Source organism: Bemisia tabaci, chromosome 6, assembly GCF_918797505.1.
Source record: "Bemisia tabaci chromosome 6, PGI_BMITA_v3".
Taxonomy (NCBI): Eukaryota; Metazoa; Arthropoda; class Insecta; order Hemiptera; family Aleyrodidae; genus Bemisia; species Bemisia tabaci.
Window position 1 is genome coordinate 47146434 of NC_092798.1, and position 17700 is coordinate 47164133.

General features: G+C 34.9%; 1 protein-coding gene across 1 annotated transcript; it reads left to right on the top strand.

Moving 5' to 3' along the window:
- The first annotated feature begins 242 nt into the window (after positions 1-242).
- Positions 243-12450, top strand: Nt5c (5' nucleotidase C). The gene is made up of 9 exons (XM_019040849.2): positions 243-456; positions 818-993; positions 2089-2322; positions 3915-4049; positions 5728-5885; positions 6756-6942; positions 7366-7506; positions 8544-8695; positions 9559-12450. Exons 1-9 carry the CDS (start codon positions 258-260, stop codon positions 9761-9763), a joined length of 1587 nt encoding a protein of 528 aa, XP_018896394.2. The 5' UTR covers positions 243-257; the 3' UTR covers positions 9764-12450.
- Positions 12451-17700: the final 5250 nt, after the last annotated feature.

Genomic DNA, 17700 nt, shown 5'->3' on the forward strand with positions numbered 1-17700 from the left:
ATTTCAATATGCTGTTTTAGAAACATAGGTAGGCGCTACGAAAAGTTAGTCTTGATCATAGCTCGTTTCGGATTCAAAAGGCGGCAGTGTTTTTTACGAAAAATCATCAACGCACTTTCGCGAAACGAGCGCATATTCAAAAAAAGCGCCTTTTATTTAAATTATTTCAAATTCGCGCCGGCGGCATGTTCACGCAACGGTTCACGTTCCGTATCTCGTCAAGGAATTTGAGGAAGTCCATTTTCTTTGTTTTTGTTATGATTTTCATAGCAATGCGTGCCGTAAGAAGGTTATGTTACCCGAATTGTTCCATCCTCAATAAAAATGTTATTAATAGTGTTTTCAACCAGTTTTCTAAATCTGCAAACTCATTTAGACTTTTCAATGTGGATAAAAAGTTTTATTCGCAAGAATCACTGACGGAAGCTTACATCAAAGCCAAGAAAAAGTGTGAATGTAAGACCCACTTGTCACTCTTCAATCCTTCACTTTTATTGTTCTATATTTAGTTTTTAAGTTGTTTTATGGGTTAAAATTCAGCTTAAAGTCAGTGAATACGCTACTCCAAGATCATCTCACGTATGCTGTCAAAGTTTTCGATGTCTTGTGGACATAACTCGAAGATATACCCTTGAATAACCTGCTGCGATTTTCAACTCAAGTGAGATCTCAGCAAGCTACAAATCCCATTTAATCAACTTTGTAAGCTCCTATGGACTATTGGCCCTCAAATAGCGTAGCATGCATTAAGCAGTTGTAAGTAATTTCAAGTACTTTTGTTTATAATTGATGAATAACAGTTATTTTTATTTTTCAGCAAAAAAACTTCCTCCCAATGTTGACACCCAAGGAGTATTTGCCTGCAATGAGCTTGACCTCAAAGAAATCTCAGTTTATGGATTTGACTATGACTACACCCTGGCATGCTATAAAGAATCAATGGATTTTCTTCTATACAACTTGGGACGAGAAAATCTCATAACCAAGTATAAGGTAGGTTGCTTTTTGTCATTTTTCTTCTACTAGCTCTGTAGCTTTCTTATAGTCTTATTTACAAATCTAGGAAAGAAAATTCCATGTTTCTTTAGCTATCAGTCGGTCAAAACCAGGGGTACGGAAAATGCTCAATCATGCACCTGCCTGGGCATGTTAAAATTTGGGAATGCCCTCAAATATGTGGAAGGAGGGAAAATGTTTGAATGTCTTCCGTCATATATCTAAGGAGAAAAGAGGACATAAGTAGGTCCTTGATTTTTGGAAATGGTGGAAATTTTGCTGGAAGCTTAAGAGAAAAATGTGGAAAGCTGGGCGGGGACGTTAAAATGTGGGAGCTTGGAAGATTCTTCACGCCTGGGCAAAATTCCAGGTTAGCTTGCTGTCATGGAATCTTTAAATTATGAACTAATTTTTTTATTTCTATAAAGCAGCTCTCAGGAAGCCTCTTGGTGAGAGTTGCGCTGATTAGGGGCCAGGAATCCTTTCGTAAAACAGCCCCTGCAGCCTGATTGTTGAAATTTTTTGTTTTGTCGGTACGACATAGACATAGGTTAAAAGGCCTAGCGTGATTGGTCGGCTATGTCTTATTGCTGCTTTGCCGCGCCTATGTTGGGTTGAACTCACGAAAAGCTAACTGCACTTCTGAAGTTTCCGACAGTATGTTGTCCATTCCACCTGACAAAGGCACGACAAAACAGCGATCAGACATAGCCGACCAATCACGCTTCGTCTTTTAACTTTTGTCGTCCCGACAAACAAAAAATTTCGACAATCAGGCTGCTGCTTATGAGTTTAAAGAATCATTCATGAAAATTAGATCGTAATCAGAGTATTAAAAACTGCGTTGAATACAGAGGTCAAATGCAGTTTTTTTTTTTTTTTTTTTTTTCAACTCTTTACAATTTTGCAGCATTCCATGGACTCATATGCAGGGGTTACTGTTAATTTGTCGGCTAAAAAGTCCAAATCTTCCAAGATTTTTGACTTGCGTTGCGATGTATTGCACACCAGCTTGATCACACTCAAAGCCAGAAAAGGAAAAGACAAATCACATTAAAATTGTTTGATGTAATTTTTAATTTTTTCCTGTAGTATCCTGAAGAAGTTAGAAACTTGGAATACATTCCTGGGTTTGCTGTTCGAGGACTTCATTACGATATTGAAAAAGGATTGCTGATGAAACTAGACTCCTTCTTGCAAATTCAACTCGGAACAGTGTACAGAGGCACACGACCTGTGCCAGATGAAGAAGTGCTACGATTATACAAAAATAGAACAATTCCCATTGCTTACGCTGAGTCCTACATTCATCACAAGAACTCCAAGGTAAACCATGAGTCAGTGCTCAGTACAGTCTGAAACATTAACTTGAAGTAGAAATTTGAGGTTGAAGGTTTTTTTTTTTTTATCGGCTGCAGTAATTTGGTTTTGTACTCATTTTTTTGAGGTCCGATCCTTTGTTTCTGTGTGTGGTGGTCCACACACGATGGCCATTTCAAGCTTTAGCTCATCATCAGGTGTAGGTATTCTCGCAAATATTTGCATGTCAATTATACTTAAAATACTACACTGTAAAGCTTTCTCGTTTTTTAGTGTTTTATAATTGACGTGCAAATATTCGCAAAAATACCTACACCTGATGATGAGCTAAAGCTTGAAATGGCCATCGTGTAACCACCACCCACAGAAACAAAGGATCAAAAAGTGAGTACAAAACCAAATGAAGTAGAAGTATTGAGACCCATTTTAACCTCTTATAGCTCATAAGCTTTAACCTCTGATTAATTTAGCCAATCACACAGCTATTGCCTCAGTATCGGCTCTCAATGAAAACTGTCTGAAAAAACACAGGGGTTGCTAATCTTCCAGATCGCATGATTCAGGATGGCTTGAAAACTTGGAAAGCCGCAAGAAAAAAAAATGTTCACTACATTCTAGCGAAATTATAATTTTGTGGCATTATTCCTACTGTGAATCTCAATCATTTAATAAATGTAATACAATGATTATGTTACAAGTAAGCGTTTCTGTTTTCGGGTCTCTTTTAATTCAAGACCCAAAAAATTTATTGTTTTTCTTGAACTGAATGCTGACCTAGCATATCCCGGAAGGTTTGGAAAATTATTGACCCCTGAGAAAACAGGAAATACCCGTTTTTGACGAAGGCAGGCTCCTAAATAGACTGATTTAGTGGCCACAACTTTTTTACAATGTTCAATGTATTTATTTTCAATGTTCCAACCACAACTTTAGATCATAAAATCCTCTTTGAAGATGGCTCTTTTATCTTATAACTTTTGTGAATTTAATTAATGCAGACAGATACAAGGCATGTAGTTCTTGTACAACTTAGTTATGATATTTTTAAATTCAGGTTATTTAAAGTGAAAAGAAAGATTCTTCATTACGATACAACTCCTGAAGCAATTAATGACTTATTGAAGCAGGAGAAATTTCCATTGCCAGAAACACTTGGATACATTCCTCCACCATAGTCTGAATAAAATGAGGCTGTGTGTCTGTTTACTTTGGCCTGACGCGGCACTAAACCAATCTAGCAAGAGACAAAATGTGAGCCTCAAAATTCGAAATCCTTGGAAAAATTAATTTAAATAATTCCTGAAAATTTTAAAGTAAAGTGGTATAAACTTTTAGGAAAATTATAAATTTAAGCAATTGGTGACCAACTGATTGAAGAACGGCCCCAATCAACTCAATTTAATACCAATTCTTTGTCAAGTCTTTGAAATACTTCGATTGATCGAAGAAATTAGAATGGTTAATTGAAATACAGAGCAGTTCAATTTTCAAAATCGAGGAGACAAAAGAAATGATAGGGTTGTGTCAAGTCACACTTTAAATCAACTATATTATCTAACACAGAGTGTGTCAGTTCACTTTTATTTTTCATTTTTCAGGATCTGGCTACAAAGATGGTGCAGTTAGCGGACTTATTTTCAGTTCCAGAGATGTGTCTGCTGTGTAATGTTGCCAACTTTTTCGAAGATCGGCATATCGATTATCATCCAGAAATATTATTCAGGGATGTAAAGGTAAGGAACGTAAATGGTTAATCTAATGAATTGGATTTTTACATGAAGACTTTACGGCATGAGTTCTTTAATTAGTGAAAAATTCAATGGGTCAGTTGCGCTGGTAACAGAATTGTGCTTTGATGCTCGATTCTTGTAGATCAGCTAAAAATAATAAAATTTGTCCAAACAGCAACTTTCTATGTTCAATTTTAACCGAGATATCGCCCTTTGAAAAGTTGGGTTTTTGACGTCATCCACTGCTGTAGTGACGCCCTTGGTTTCTTTCATCTTGCTTTCATCCAAGTTTCACGTTGAGTAACTGGTGCAAATGTGCATCACACTGACTAATGAAAGCAAAGTGGAAGAAACCAAGGGCGTCACTACCGCTGTGGATGATTTAAAAAAATCTACTTTTCAAACAGTTGCGTGGCGTGAATTGCAATGTATTGATCGTTATGCCATTTAAACTTATGGTAATAGATCGATTATTAAGGTGTTCGCTGCGAACACCCTGTTTATCGATCCTTTTCTATAGGTTTAAATGGCATAACGATCGATATATCGCATAGCACGCCACGCCACTGTTTTCAAAGGGCGATATCTTGATTAATATTGAACGTAAAAAGTTGCAGCTTGGACAGATCTTATTACTTGTAGCTAATCTACAAGAATCAAGCATCAAAACACGATTCTGTGACCAGCGCAACTGACCCATTCTCTTCTGATCTAGGCAGAAATAATGAACCAGTTTGTGCAGATCAATATCTCCTGTGCAAATAAGTCTCCCTTAGAAAAATCTTTCTCTCATTTTTTCATAGCTGTTAAAAGATGTCGGAAACATTTTGCGTATATAACCTTTAGACCTCTATGATGAATCATTGTATCCGAAAATCCCTCTATTCATTGCAATTCAAGGCCATAGTATGGGTTATTGCAAGTACATCAATGAGTCATATTTTTGAGTTTTTCCCAAGTGACAAAGCCTAAATTAGTGCACTACAATGCCCTTTTTTAATTTTAAATTTTGGCCCAAAAAGTTGTGTTAAATTTAACAAAATTTTTAAGAAAGAGAGAAAAAAAAACCTGAAAAGAGAATATCAATGTGAAGGCAGAGGGCATGTGGGATTTTCCTTCTCAAATTTTAGTATTATTTCTTAATATGAATGTGCCACTTTTTGAAAGAAACCATAAGGAGCATTATTTTTTTTTAGAAGTAAACTGTGTGATTCAATTATGTAAAGGAAATGTGAATGGCGCAGTCTAATGTATAGAGCAGTGTAAAGGCAGTCTCAAAAAATGTAAAGGAAAAGTTGCCTTATGTGAACAGCAATCTGGAGGCGGAGAACTTTTTCCATACGTGATAGAATTAAGCTTGACCAGATAGACTTTACTTTGTAAAGGAACCTTTTAAACATAAATATTGTATCGAAGACAACTCCTATTTATATGAAGAAATAAAAATGAGTAAAATTATCTTCTAGAATAAGTTGAGAATATACTATCAATGCTCAAATGAATTTTAGAAAACTGCAACTACATGTAGTTTTTCACTCATCAGGACTCATAGCATGTTAAAAATCCTTCCTTAGTCGACATGTGATCATTGACTGGTAAATGAGCAGATCTCAGATAACATGGAGACCTTCCTATTCCCTCTTCTTCTCATCCTATTAATTTTCTGATTTGGTTTCTAAAGAGCTCAGTCGGAGCAGGACATGGAGTTATGCACCAGTTAGTTTCTCAGGATACAGCAAAATATGTTGAAACGAATCCAGACCTCCGTGAATTTTTCGAGCGACTAGTTGATGCTAAGAAAAAGCTGTTCTTGATCACCAATAGTCCTTTCAAATTTGTGTAAGTTCCATCATTTGACTATTAATTATGCCTTCAGACATATGGACACAATCAACTTTTATCCTAAAGTTTTTTTTTGGAGGTATCTTTATCATTCTAAAATACCATCTCTTGTCTTCTGGATAAGCTGTTTATTGGTAAAATGTTTAAGCCTTAAGCACTCAAAATGGTATCAAGTCTAACAGAGGCGCACCAAGTTGTTTTTAGAAAATTATGAGTTAGGGGTAGGTTTTAATCCAGTCGCAAATTTTCTTTTGCTAAAAATTGCTGAAGCTGAAGAAAAATATTATGAACATGAAAATAGACTTTCTTTGCCCTGGACATTAAGTTTTTTGTAGGAATAAAATTTCAAACTTGACGCAACGTGGTGCATTTTCTATTAATTTTTGTCCATTTTATGATACCTGTGAAAGAAGGTAGGTGAACGGTAAGCCCAAGAGTTCTGGCACTCAGACCATTTTAGATGTAAATAATTTGATTTTGAAGCAATGTCATGTGATTTTGATTCTAATGGAAATTATTGAGAATTAAATCCTCAAATCATGCTCTATATACATGAAATGCATACAGGTACAATGCTTTTTTAAATTTTTGAAATGGCAAATCAGGCATTCGTACTGGTTCCTCTTATTTTTCTCCTGGTTCAAAACCCACACACTGTTTTTTGCTGAATTGTTGCTGAATTTGCTGCTTGTAGGTACATAAATCTGTTGACCCGGAGGACTAATTGCAGTATAATAACCACTGGAAGATATGTATTTATTTTTCTTTTACTCGCAGACTGTAAGTGTTTTAGTCCTACACAAAAAACACAGCTACCGCACATACAGAATTTTTTCCGCTCATTTTGTTTCATGTTTGCACTTTCAGAGATAAAGGTATGTCTTTGATGGTTGGTAAAGACTGGGAGAGCTTTTTTGATGTCATCATTGTACAGGCAAGGAAACCACGATTTTTCACAGATGAGTCAAGACCGATGCGTATCTATGATAAGGAACGTGATACAAATCTGTGGGACCGCATAAATCATCTAGAAAAAGGCGTCATCTACTATGAGGTAAGCAAATCGTGTTTTTCAAAAATATCGAGGCCAAAAAATAATTATTTATAATTGTGGCAACAATTTGAAAAAAAAAAAACTGCTAAGTTGTCATATCAAATTGAAGCTGGAGGCATGAATATTAAAATAAAATAATCACTTTGCTTTCAGTACTCTTTGATTTGACCTTTAAAGTTGATAGAATGCGTAATGTATGATTTTTCACAGATTTTATTTATCATTTTCTCCTGGAAAGATATCTAACAAGGAATCTCTCTCCACACGGAAGACCCTTATCTTTTTTGACTTTTTAAACTTGAAACTTACTTCACTCCATTTTGAAATCACAGATATGTTATGTATCCTTTTCATTCACCGAAAGCCTCTTTTGAAATGCGCACATCATCAGTTGTGTGATTTATGTGATACATTTTTGTGCAGGGGACTGTTCATCAGCTACTCGATTTTACTGGATGGCGAGGGAGTGAAGTTTTGTACTTTGGAGATCATCCTTACAGTGATTTAGCTGATGTGACGCTGGAACATGGTTGGTGCACAGGAGCTATCATTAGTGAACTGACGGTAAGTAAACCGAACCTTCTTTCTGAACTCAGAGAAGCAAGTCTTGGAAGATTAGTGAATGTTCAGAGGAAAAATGACCTGTGCATTGAAAAACTCAATATCGAGATATTAGCATAGCCGCTGAGAGGAATATTTTACACATTCTTTGCCACAAAAACATCGCAAACATATCAAACCAAACCTCGAGTTGTGACGGTTCGAAGTCTCTAACTTCAAAATAATTATTTTGACCAAAATGTCAAAACTGGTGGTTTAATATTCAATTTTGCCTCCTTTATGCAGAAAAAATTAACTGAGTGACTTCTTACTTACCCTTTGGGATGCTACAGAATGAATTCGAGTTTAACAGAAAAGCATCAATTTCATTTTGAAAAAAAGTGAGTTGGGAATAGTGTTGAATTCAATTAATTGTATTTTCTTTTGTCAAAAATTCAAAGCCAGAAAGAAACTTGGACAAAATAGTGTTCTTAATAGTGTGAACATTTTGTTCTGAACATGAGTCTTATGGAGAAGTAAAACTTTGAACCTCTTTTTTCGGTTCAAACTTGATGCAACTTGGCGTCTTTCTGTTATATTCAGTGCTGTCTCCGTACTTATTTCTAACTTTTATCTAATTTTTTTATAGAAGAACTATTACATGAATTTTCCTGAATTCGGTAGTATTTTTCTTTTCTCTTGTGAAAAAAGATCGTGAAATTTTCAGACTTATTTGTACGATGCTTTTCCTGTGAAAAAATAAAGTGTTTGTAGACATACCAAAACAGTGCAGACAAAATTATGCTTCCTCTCTCGGGAGGTGACAAATTGATCATCCCACTCCCTAGGAGTCTGAATTTTTTTTTTTTTTTTTTCAAAATAAGCAGAAATGATTTGAACAACTCAGGTAATTCCAATGTGAAATTGGCCACCCTGTTTGTGGGTAAATCAAGAATCGACATGCTTGTCGTTGTTTCCCTGTCTGTACAATCCTGACTGATGCTGTGAATAATTTTACGATGGAGTATTTGTAATTCTGTGGAAATTTGGGTTTGTTTCAGCATGAGATCGAGACTCTTAATTCAGATGAGTTCAAGAAGAATATAAACTGGTTACAAATGTTAACAGCTTTGATTGAGGAGCACCAAGGAAGCACAAGCCCTGATGCTTTTCAGATTTTGGAGAGTTGGTGCATTGAACGAGATGAATTGAGGTAGGTCCTTTTCACCAAAATTTGCTCCGTTTTGTATACTTGCAAAGACGTTTTTTGATCGTCCGACAAAATTTTAATTGAACATTAGCTCATATTGATTTCCTTTACTCACTAAAAACCATTAACCTGCAGAGCACCGTGTTACAATTTTTTTTTGTGTGTGTGTGTGTAATATCTTGTGAACCTATCAACAGCAAAACTGCAGGAACGCGTATCTGGTTTGCGGAGTTTCAAAATCTCTGCTCCCATGTTTTATCCAAAGAGATCAAAGTAATGTTATTGCTTTGAAGTTTCTTTCATTGTCCTTCACATTTAGAGAGGAAAAATCAGAAAAGTTTTCAATAAATAACGTTGAGTATTTTTCTATTTAAAAAATAAAATATGATAGGAAGTCTGCAACGTTGCAAACCCAGATACTTGTTTCTGTAGTTTTACTATCAATATGTGATTATCCGTAAGGAATGGAGCCTTAGGGCCAAAAATCAGTAAATTGAGTCATTGGCACCAATATTTCAAATAGTGATTTATAAACATTTTGGGTCAAGGAATGTTAAAAACTTTTGAATGAAACTACGGTTAAGACGGTTTAATGTATGCAGTTAAAAGAATGTAGTTATGAGATTTTGCTGTAGTTAGTTTTTGTAATGCTCAGCTCTAACAATTTTTGAATTTTTGTGGTCAATGTTCATTATCCTATGTATAATGTTTATTGACTTTTCTGGTTGTCTTTTCGTCACCTCCTGGCCAAAGTATCACAAGCGCCATGCGACGTTTAAAAATTTCCGCCGCCATTTTTGATACATTTGCCGGAAGGTAATGATATGTCTCTGCTTGCCTTCAAATGCATTTTCATCTCGTTTCAGGGACAAAGCAAAAACGGTCTTCAACAAGCAGTTTGGCAGTGTTTTCCGAACGCACCACAATCCAACTTACTTTTCGCGGAGACTCTTCAGATTCGCTGACATTTACACGTCGCACATCACAAATTTGTTGAATTATTCGGTGAATCACGTCTTTTACCCTCGTCGAGGCGTCATGCCTCATGAATACTCAGCACATTTTGTTTGAAAAAGTTTTCAGTTATTTTTTTTTTTTTTTTTCACAATAGCCTCCAAAACATTATCCTACAACCGTTGTTTTCTGAAGGTGAAACTTGTTCCATTTTTTTGTTTTTTCTTTTGCTGAGTATGAAAAAAAAAATACTTTTGATTGTTCTATCAAGAAAGTGTGACTTCTGACATAATTACTCGTGTTATCAAAAGAAATCCAGTCCGAACATTGGCAAATATCTAATGTTGAACTAGCTCAGACGTAGAATTTGTAAGAAACTTGCCATGGGCTCAATCAAAGTATTGAATGTGGACTAAACGTGATATTTTTAGAAATTAGCTATTCATACCCTCTGCTTGGAGAGAGACCTGTAACTTGCTCTGGCAGTTGCGTGAAAGCTCAATAATCATAGTTATTACTAGTCATTTTGTGATACTTGAGCCATAGTAAGTTTTGCGACTCAACAGATCTATGATCACTATTTTGAAAAGTATCTGATTCAGGGCTCTCTTCAAAATCTTTCAATTTTTTTAACTTTTTTCCCCAATCAACTTCTTTTCATTTTTATGAACAGTAAGTGTATATCTTGTTAAAAGCAATTAGTCAGTTACCTCATTCAGAAAATAGATACCTGTTCTTGACCTCAGCTTATTAACTTCTACGAATTTCTAATTTCTCTTCCCGGTTGTTTCTCGTGTATTAATTTCTAACTAAACAAGTCAAAAAGTTGAAACATAAGCTAAGTTGTCTCTCATTCAAGAAATCAACTAACACTAATGATTCATGGTTTGAGCAGCCTCCAAAGGTGTTTGATTTATACATTTTTTTTCCAAGTGCTCGATTTTTTTCGAAGATGCTACAATTTTTTTCGACACTATTTGTCAGCAGTAAATTCTTGCTGTTTTGAGAAACGACAGAGCATTTGACAGTAAATAGATTGTTTGGAAAAACATCCTATTTATGAAAGAAATCACAATCTATCTTCAAAGTGAACTGAAAATTGCCAACTCGGTCTCACGATACACAGAGAAAACTGTACATCTAGGAAACATGACACAGCGGTTACAAATGAGGTTATGAAAAGTGTTCGTTCGTTCTTCAGAAAGTGCTTGATTTTTTACTCTTGAGGCTGCAAAAACCATAATTTTTGTTTAAAATTCCCATTAACACTACCTTTATTATTCACACTCTTAATGATGTAACTTTACTAGCTGCTTAAGGAAACAGACTCCAACTTCCTGTTTGTAATTTTAATTTAACATAGTTCGTTAAATATCTCTTAATTGGACAGCGCTAAGCTAAAAGGAACCAAGCCACATCAGCTATTGTCAAATTTAAAATTTAATTTTTCACACGGTTGGTTCACGGTCATTTTTGAAAACGGTTGTGCGAATTTATTTTTTTGCAAATTTCCGTGAATTTTTCATGTAATACGAGGCAAATTGTTTTAAAATTTTTAAAACTATCTGCACAAACGTTCTCTTGTAAAAAATTATATGGCTCCGTTAATTTATGCAACAGCTCATGTGGCTTGGTTTCTTTCTGCTGAATGCAGTCAAATTATGGAGGTTAAATATTAGAGTTGTTGACTTTAGTAGTCGTTGTGGATTTTTTTTTGCTAACAACTAGGCTTTGCTGTGTGTTCTAAAGTAAAGTAAATGATTTATACTGAAAGTGCGACGCCCTGAAAATTTAACAATTCTGAAATGAAATTTTTGCTGGTGGTGAGTGTTTATTTAAACTCGTGTATTATTTTTTGCTGAGAAAGCCCTAATTTGATCCGCTAATCTTTGACAAACATCCTCTTTCCTTCTACGCACTGTTTCTGTGTAAGAAAACGTGGGTATTTTTGTCTCTGTTCAATTTCATGTCAAGGAGTTTCTTTTTTGGCTCTTTTCGTGTTTTTTGCAATATTCATGGAGATACTTAGGTCTTTTACTTACCACTAAGTTAAAATTTTACTCTATATGAAATTTAATGTATTACAAAATCATCCATTTTTAAAGATAGTTTCGTTATAGTATACTTCATAAAAGTTTTAAAAGTGAAAAATTCTTTTTTAATAAGCAAGTATGTTAACAAACTCTATGGTGAAGCTGATATTTTAATTTGCAGGGACTTTAATCTTGATAATGCCAATATGTAGTTCTTTTTATAAGTATTTCTTGCACAAATCAAAATTATTAACAAATACAATCTTTTCTTTGTTTTGTTTTGTTAAATGTATACCATGAGACAAGAGGAAATACAAACTGTGACTGAAACTAGGTTAAGTGTATATCAAAGTCAGAGTCCTCAATATTTTTTAAGTCATTAAGTGAAAATTAACAGTTACACCTTATTCCATCGGGGGTTAAAAGTATTTTTTTCTGTTCTTTGTTATTGCGCAGTTGGACAAATGTCACGCTCATGACGCAAGTTAATATTAGAAAAAACAATATGAATGTATGTGTCTTTTCATTCTATCATTGCAAAAAGTACCCTTGAATCCAGGATTCTAAACGTTGGCTTTCATGCTCACCCGCAAATTTCAACAGAGCATAAAGTTATACACTTCTCCATTAGATGAGCTTATTTTATTTTTCTCAGTGTAGAAGTTATTTTTAGAATAGGAATTTGTTGCCATATTAATGAGTGTTAACATTTTAACCCTAGGATTATTGTAATGTTTTTTGTCAAAATGTGATAAAATTTTTGGACGAGATCTTTGTCAGATTGTCATTTTGTATCCGGTATTTTTCGATTTGTGCCTGTTCTTTTAATGTACGGCTAAAATTTTGTATAATTTTCAAGTGCACTCCAAAATCAGGTGATCTATCTAGACCCTGTGAGCTAAATTTTGAAGACAATAAAGAAGCCAATTGGACTAAATTTTGCAATCAGGAACCAAAGTATTTGGCTCAGTTTAGAAACAACGTATGCACAATTAATTCCCCTAAACACATTAGTGTTTAAGGGATGAGCCAGAAATTGTAGGTTCTAATTGCATAATGCAGTCCAATTGGTTACCCGATAGAATTTGCTTAGCTATACTGCGAAACACTAAGTTCATTGTTGTCATAAGAAACTGATCCCTTACCCAAGGGTATTGATAAAATTGTAATTAAGCAAATACAAGTCATTAGATTACACAAGGTAACCTAAAAATTTGATGTCATCAAGAAAGTATTAGGGAAGTCAGTCATAGTTCAGGAAATTATGCGTATGTTAAGCATTTTTCAACTACATACTGTTTAGCACAATTAAAAGTTGAACGTTTGATTCAATTAATTGATATGTTGGCTTGTAAAATTAAATGAGTGTCAATTTACTCAAGCAAAAAATCAGGAAAATCCAAAATGAGATTTCAATAGATACTAAGTTATAGCATGTGTTTTGTATCCACTTGATGAAATTTTATAAATAAGGATGCTTGATACAGACGGAGCATGCTGAAAGCTCTCTATTTTCATAGGATTGGCACAACTAACGAAAATAAAGAGTTGTCGTTTTTTCTAGGTTTTCATAGTAATCTAGCCTACTGTTTAAAGAAGTTTTTGAAGGTCTTTTGTCACCAATTTTGTAATTTTTGCTATTTTGTAACCAATCTTTAACTGATAGGGCAATTTTTTCTCCTTTTTCTCAGCCTTGAGGTTTCCTTTTTTGAACTGTCACAATACGTCCTCTTTTCAAAGATATATGTATTCCAAGAATTGGATAGATCCTCGTTTTATGTTACCAATCCTTATCTACATAGGCTGTCCAAAAAGTACCGAGACTGGTTCCATAACTCAAAAACCAAGATAGCTAGAGGCTTGATCTTGGTCTCATTTGAAAGAGTAACTCAATATCTATCGATTAAGACCAAAATCAAAACTTTCGGTAAAGTAGTTCAAAAGTTACAACACTGTTTGTAAAAAAAATATCTGGACCCCCTACCGTTTTTAATGACCATTTTCTCTTGCCGGGAACACTCTCTAAATTATTAATGATCAGTGCACGGTTCTTTTGCAACGTATCATGGCAAAACCTAATTGATTTGGAAACACTGTCAAGCCGTCGTCGTCCGACTCCGGGTATAAGGGTTAAAAGTCCACGGGGAAAGAATCAACCGTCGGTCAGCCACCCCTAAAAAACCCGGGAAATTTTCGGCAGGATTGTTGACAGTTCACAGTGCATGCGTGGTCTACGCTGCAGATAGTGAGTGATGTTGTTTCTGTGTTCGATATTTTTGATACCATCATGGAAAGAGATAAAGCAGTGGTATCAAAAATATCGAACACAGAAACAACATCACTCACTATCTGCAGCGTAGACCACGCATGCACTGTGAACTGTCAACAATCCTGCCGAAAATTTCCCGGGTTTTTTAGGGGTGGCTGACCGACGGTTGATTCTTTCCCCGTGGACTTTTAACCCTTATACCCGGAGTCGGACGACGACGGCTTGACAGTGTTTCCAAATCAATTAGGTTTTGCCATGATACGTTGCAAAAGAACCGTGCACTGATCATTAATAATTTAGAGAGTGTTCCCGGCAAGAGAAAATGGTCATTAAAAACGGTAGGGGGTCCAGATATTTTTTTTACAAACAGTGTTGTAACTTTTGAACTACTTTACCGAAAGTTTTGATTTTGGTCTTAATCGATAGATATTGAGTTACTCTTTCAAATGAGACCAAGATCAAGCCTCTAGCTATCTTGGTTTTTGAGTTATGGAACCAGTCTCGGTACTTTTTGGACAGCCTATGTATTTCATTCTCAGGTGTTACAGTATTTATAACTCACCCCATAAGTATTCGTCAAATAATTTTTATCCCGCAAGATAATTTATTGTTTGTAATGGTGTTGAAACTGTATAAGTTCTGAAAAAGACAGTAAAAATAAAATGAAATAACTACATCTAATTGGAAGAAAAATGTCAAGCATTAAAAACAGGGTAAAAATTTTCGAGTGCATTCTGAGGGAGAAGACACATGTTAACAAAATACTTTGGTTCACTGACTTCCAAATTTATTTTGACGGTGAAACTGCAAAAATGCATACCTCGGTTGCGATGTTTCAAAATCTCGACTCCATTTTAATTCTTTAAAAGGAGATGGAACTAACATCCTAGCTTGAATTTTCCTCCAAATATCCTTTACAAAGAGAAGAAAACTCACCAAAGTTTTCAAAAAACCAAGTTCAGTAGTTTTCCATGTAGAAAATAAATTATGATAGGAAGTCTGCAAGGCTACAAACCATGATATGCAATTCTCAGAGAATTGCAGTTTCATCATCGATTTAATGGTATTTAGGTATCTTCTTTTCACATATGGAAGTATCTAAATCAAAAGGATCGAACTCTATTGCGACTTGACTGACTTGAGCCTTGGAGACACTTATGGGTACTTACATGCAAAACAGGGACCATGTCATAATGAAGACAGTTCCTTTTGATTTGAATAAAGCCACTTTACTCTCTACTCGGATGAAATTATTTCCCCTCCACGATTATTGCTCTTGAAAAAGAGGATCCTAACAACAAACAAATTACATTTCGATTGAGAAAAATTTGTTCGAGAGAAACACTGTTTTCAACTCTCCAGTTTTGTGCCTATTATATTGGTAGTCAGTTTTCAGATATGGATTTTGCTAAGATATGTTGCGCGTTAAAAGTTGAGTGGGACAAATTTTTTACTTTCAGTCCTACTAAATTGTCAATACTTCATTTGTATATTTTTTTAATGGAACAAAGTGATTAGAACTTTCTTATGATTACTAAACACATACGTACAGATTTCATACTATTAATTCTTCTCAATGTTCAAGCGCACTCTAAGATCTGGTGATCTACCTAAAATCTGTTAGCTTAAGTTTAAAGTCAATAAAGCAGCTGTTTGAATGTCTGAAAGGATTTGCTCTACTCTACTGCAAAACACAAAGGTTAATTGTCAATATGAAGGTCCTGTGACATTCCCTGTAAATTAATCTACGTACAATCAACAAGTGAGCTGTCAAAGTTTAGGTATTCTGTAACTTTGATTTGATTTTCAAATTAATCGTCAAAATGTAAGAGTTAAGAAACTCTTTTAATGTAAATGTATGTAAAATTCACATTCAAAAAAAGTTATGAAACAAATTTTGCATCAAAGTTACTCATATTGATGCAAAATACACAACACAAACAATTAGTTATGTAAAATTTATTTAGATTTTTTGTTAAAATATACCAAAATAGAGTGATAAAAAACTTTTAAATATGCACCTTTTTGTAAATGAGAGCTGAGAAGATGATCCTAGTCGGATATTTTAACATTTTTTAAAAAGATTCCTCTTCGAGTTTCTTAACTTTTGTAGTCAAATTACCTGACTTAACAGCTAATGCTTCCAGGATTCATTACAAGCACTTTAAAAAAACACCAAAAAAAAAAATTGTATAAAATTACAGACTATGTGAAGTGTCTCCACCTCTTGAACAATTCTCAAATTTATTCCCAGTTCAGTCAAGTTGTAAGAATTTGAATGAAGATAGCCAATCCCTCAGGCCCCCTCATTAGCACTGTACTTTGTTCAATCTTGTCCAAATTTTGTAGACACCTACATTAAAGTTTAGCACAAATAAGTTGCCACTTGAGGAATAATTGAAATGGAGGACGTAACAATTGTTTTGAAGTGTATTACAGTACATTGATAGTATTTTAATAATTAAAATTATTATTACCGAAACTTTTTCTTTGCCTTTACACTTTAAATACCTTTGTGGAAACTAAGGAGAAACCTGGACTGCAGTTGTTCGTCGATGCAATTGCATTCGGACCTAATTTCAGGCACCTGCTACTGATGTTGATGTGAAGGACTAAAACAAGAATCTATCCTTTCAGAAACCCTGTCATATTTCTTGCAACTGACCTGCTGAAGTGTCATCATAACTGTCATGACAGTTCTTCTCTTTGTAGAAAAAAGAAAAAAAAGTACCCACACGGAAAAAATTAAATTGCTGATTTAACAATTCGATCGCTAAAAAAGGTGACTGCAATGTTTCAATGTAGATTTTACAACGAAAAAAATGCTACTTTAACCACCATAAAGTAAAACTAGAGTAAGCCGTAAATTGACACTGTAGTAAACTCGTGGTTAAGGTAACATTTTCTTTTGTTGTAAAATCTACATTGAAACATTGCAGTCACTTTTTTCGCAATTTGATTATTAAATCAGCAATTTAATTTTTTCCGTGTACCTCTCCTTACTGAACTTCAGTAAAAGTTTTCACATCCAAATGAGGAATTCCTCGCATCGATTTTGACCTTTTCTCGGCTCGGAAAGCTCCGGCGAGTGCCGGGACCATGGGCAATCGATTCTACGCCTCCAACTATGTAAGATGCGACACAAATCTCGAAATTTTTTTTCTCCTCCAAAATCGAGAAAAATCGATATGGAGTAAAATTTCGGGGTCAAAATCGAAAGTTCTCCGATCGGGCCGAAACCAAGCTAGTCCCCTTGGAAATGATCCGCTGAGTCCGATTTTCTGGTCTAAAAAGCTCTGCGAGTCCGCTAGTCCGCTCGATCGGCGAAAAACGCGCGATCGGTGAACTTTCACGACTCGGAAAGCTCCGGCGAGAGCTGAGACCACGGGCAATCGATTCTACGCCTTCAACTATGTAGAATCTTTCTCTTAGCCTACTCCTTTATATAACTTTCTTGGTATTGCAAGTGAAAAAATTTTAAGATGGAAGGTGACAGTATATTTTGAAAGGTCTTTCACAAGATTTACGGGCTTAGATGTCTGGAATTAATAAGAAATTTATACTGTGCAGTAGGTCTCTTCAGAATTGTATACTTTTATATGCAGGAAATTTTCCTAAATCTGTTGCTTAAATGAGGTCAACTATCCTTAAAGACGACCCCCGAGAGCTGTTGAAGTTGAGAAGACTTTCTTCTTAGATAACTTTCCTGGTTTTTGGCTTAAGAAAAATGTGAAAGTTTGTCATATTAATTT

Bases quoted from the DNA above. Each gene is read 5' to 3' on its own strand.
- Nt5c (XM_019040849.2), top strand. From the start codon at position 258: ATGATTTTCATAGCAATGCGTGCCGTAAGAAGGTTATGTTACCCGAAT. The intron at 5,886-6,755 runs GTAAGTTCCATC...TTGCACTTTCAG, and splicing joins AATAGTCCTTTCAAATTTGT to AGATAAAGGTATGTCTTTGA. The intron at 8,696-9,558 runs GTAGGTCCTTTT...ATCTCGTTTCAG, and splicing joins ATTGAACGAGATGAATTGAG to GGACAAAGCAAAAACGGTCT.